Below are 1,267 nucleotides of genomic sequence, written 5' to 3'. Positions count from 1 at the left end.
AAAAACATGAAATGAGAAGGTGTGTTCAACCTTTTGACTGGTAGTGTACATCTATTTCATGGACGAATTTGTAAGAAATGCAAATATGTCCCAAGTGCAATGACCTGCAGCTCTTTATTTCAGATTTTGTCTGAAACAAGAGTTTATTGTTTTATCTCCGTCCTTTAAAGTCTTAACCCTCTGTGGTTGGATCTTATCTTTGGATCTTTACACATTCTGCAAATATTTTCCAAGAACACAATGGGCAGCTGTTTATAGGAGAGTGTGGATGTTCTGAGAAGTGTTAAAGGGTAAATAAAGGTAGAACTGTGTTCAGAGTAAGATTTCTATTTGAATCTCTTTGACCACGTGTAACAAACACAACGGTCACTTGCCAAACAGAGCTAAATTTTCCTTTAACTTGATGTGTAAAGAACTGAGATCAAAAATCTACACAAAACGTCTCTCAACTGTTTAAGTGGCTTACATATCTGAGCCTGCTGTTGCATAGATCACAGTTGGAGACTCAGAACATCCGAAAGTGATCAGCTTTAGTGGTTAAACAGTTTATCCCTCGTCTTTGCAGCCTAAACCTCGGAGAGTTTACGTACCCAACACCTACATCGTGCCAACAGAGAAGAAACGGTCAGCACTTCGCTGGAAGATCAGGAATGATTTGGCCAGTGGTCTCCTTCCATACAAATGATTACACTCTGCATGTTGTTTTTACATATTTTTATTAAACTTTTGCTTTTTTTTTATCATTGGAGTTATTTATTATTGACTTTCTTGTTACAAAAAATAAAAACAAAGAAAATGTGACTCACTTAACTCAGTTAATATGTTACAGGTCACTCTTTAAGGAAAGTCAGAGTAGGTTAGTTTAAACGGGTAGAGAGGCGTGTAACGTTCATCGTGCCAGAAACTTAACCTTTTCCAAAGTGAGGACGATGGCTTCATGTTTCAGCATGCTGTGGACATTCAGACCTGAGAGAGAAAATATGACAAACTGTGTGAGTTTTAAAGAAGAGATTTGTTACATATAACACTTAAAACCCTGAGCTTTTTAACAACTGTTTAATTAAACTGGCATGTTAGGGGTCCATAGACACAGTGCTACAAAGACTTCAATGCATGAAATATTTTGCACAGAGAGGCATTTTTTGAAAAATGTATTGATAGCAATGTTGAATATTATTACAGGGTGGCTGGCCTCTCCCTTAGAGATAGGGTGAGAAGTTCGGCCATCCGGGAGGGGCTCAGAGTAGAGCAGCTGCTGCTCCACATC

General features: G+C 38.2%; 1 protein-coding gene across 2 annotated transcripts in view; it reads left to right on the top strand.

Annotated features, from left to right (window-relative positions):
* The window catches only part of hyls1 (HYLS1 centriolar and ciliogenesis associated), a 10,290-nt gene extending 9,092 nt beyond the window's left edge, over positions 1-1,198 (top strand). The window contains exon 7 of one of the 2 annotated variants that reach the window (XM_042227581.1): positions 566-1,198. In XM_042227581.1, coding sequence (XP_042083515.1) covers positions 566-685 — 120 coding nt within the window. In that variant the 3' untranslated portion in view covers positions 686-1,198. The remainder of the gene's footprint in view (positions 1-565) is intronic. The other variant, XM_042227582.1, reaches the window with a different exon arrangement.
* Positions 1,199-1,267: the final 69 nt, after the last annotated feature.

Source organism: Haplochromis burtoni, unplaced genomic scaffold, assembly GCF_018398535.1.
Source record: "Haplochromis burtoni strain Fernald_Lab_line unplaced genomic scaffold, NCSU_Asbu1 Contig_269, whole genome shotgun sequence".
Classification (NCBI taxonomy): domain Eukaryota; kingdom Metazoa; phylum Chordata; class Actinopteri; order Cichliformes; family Cichlidae; genus Haplochromis; species Haplochromis burtoni.
Note: the sequence above shows the minus strand (reverse complement) of the source record. Positions and strands in the feature narration are given on the sequence as shown.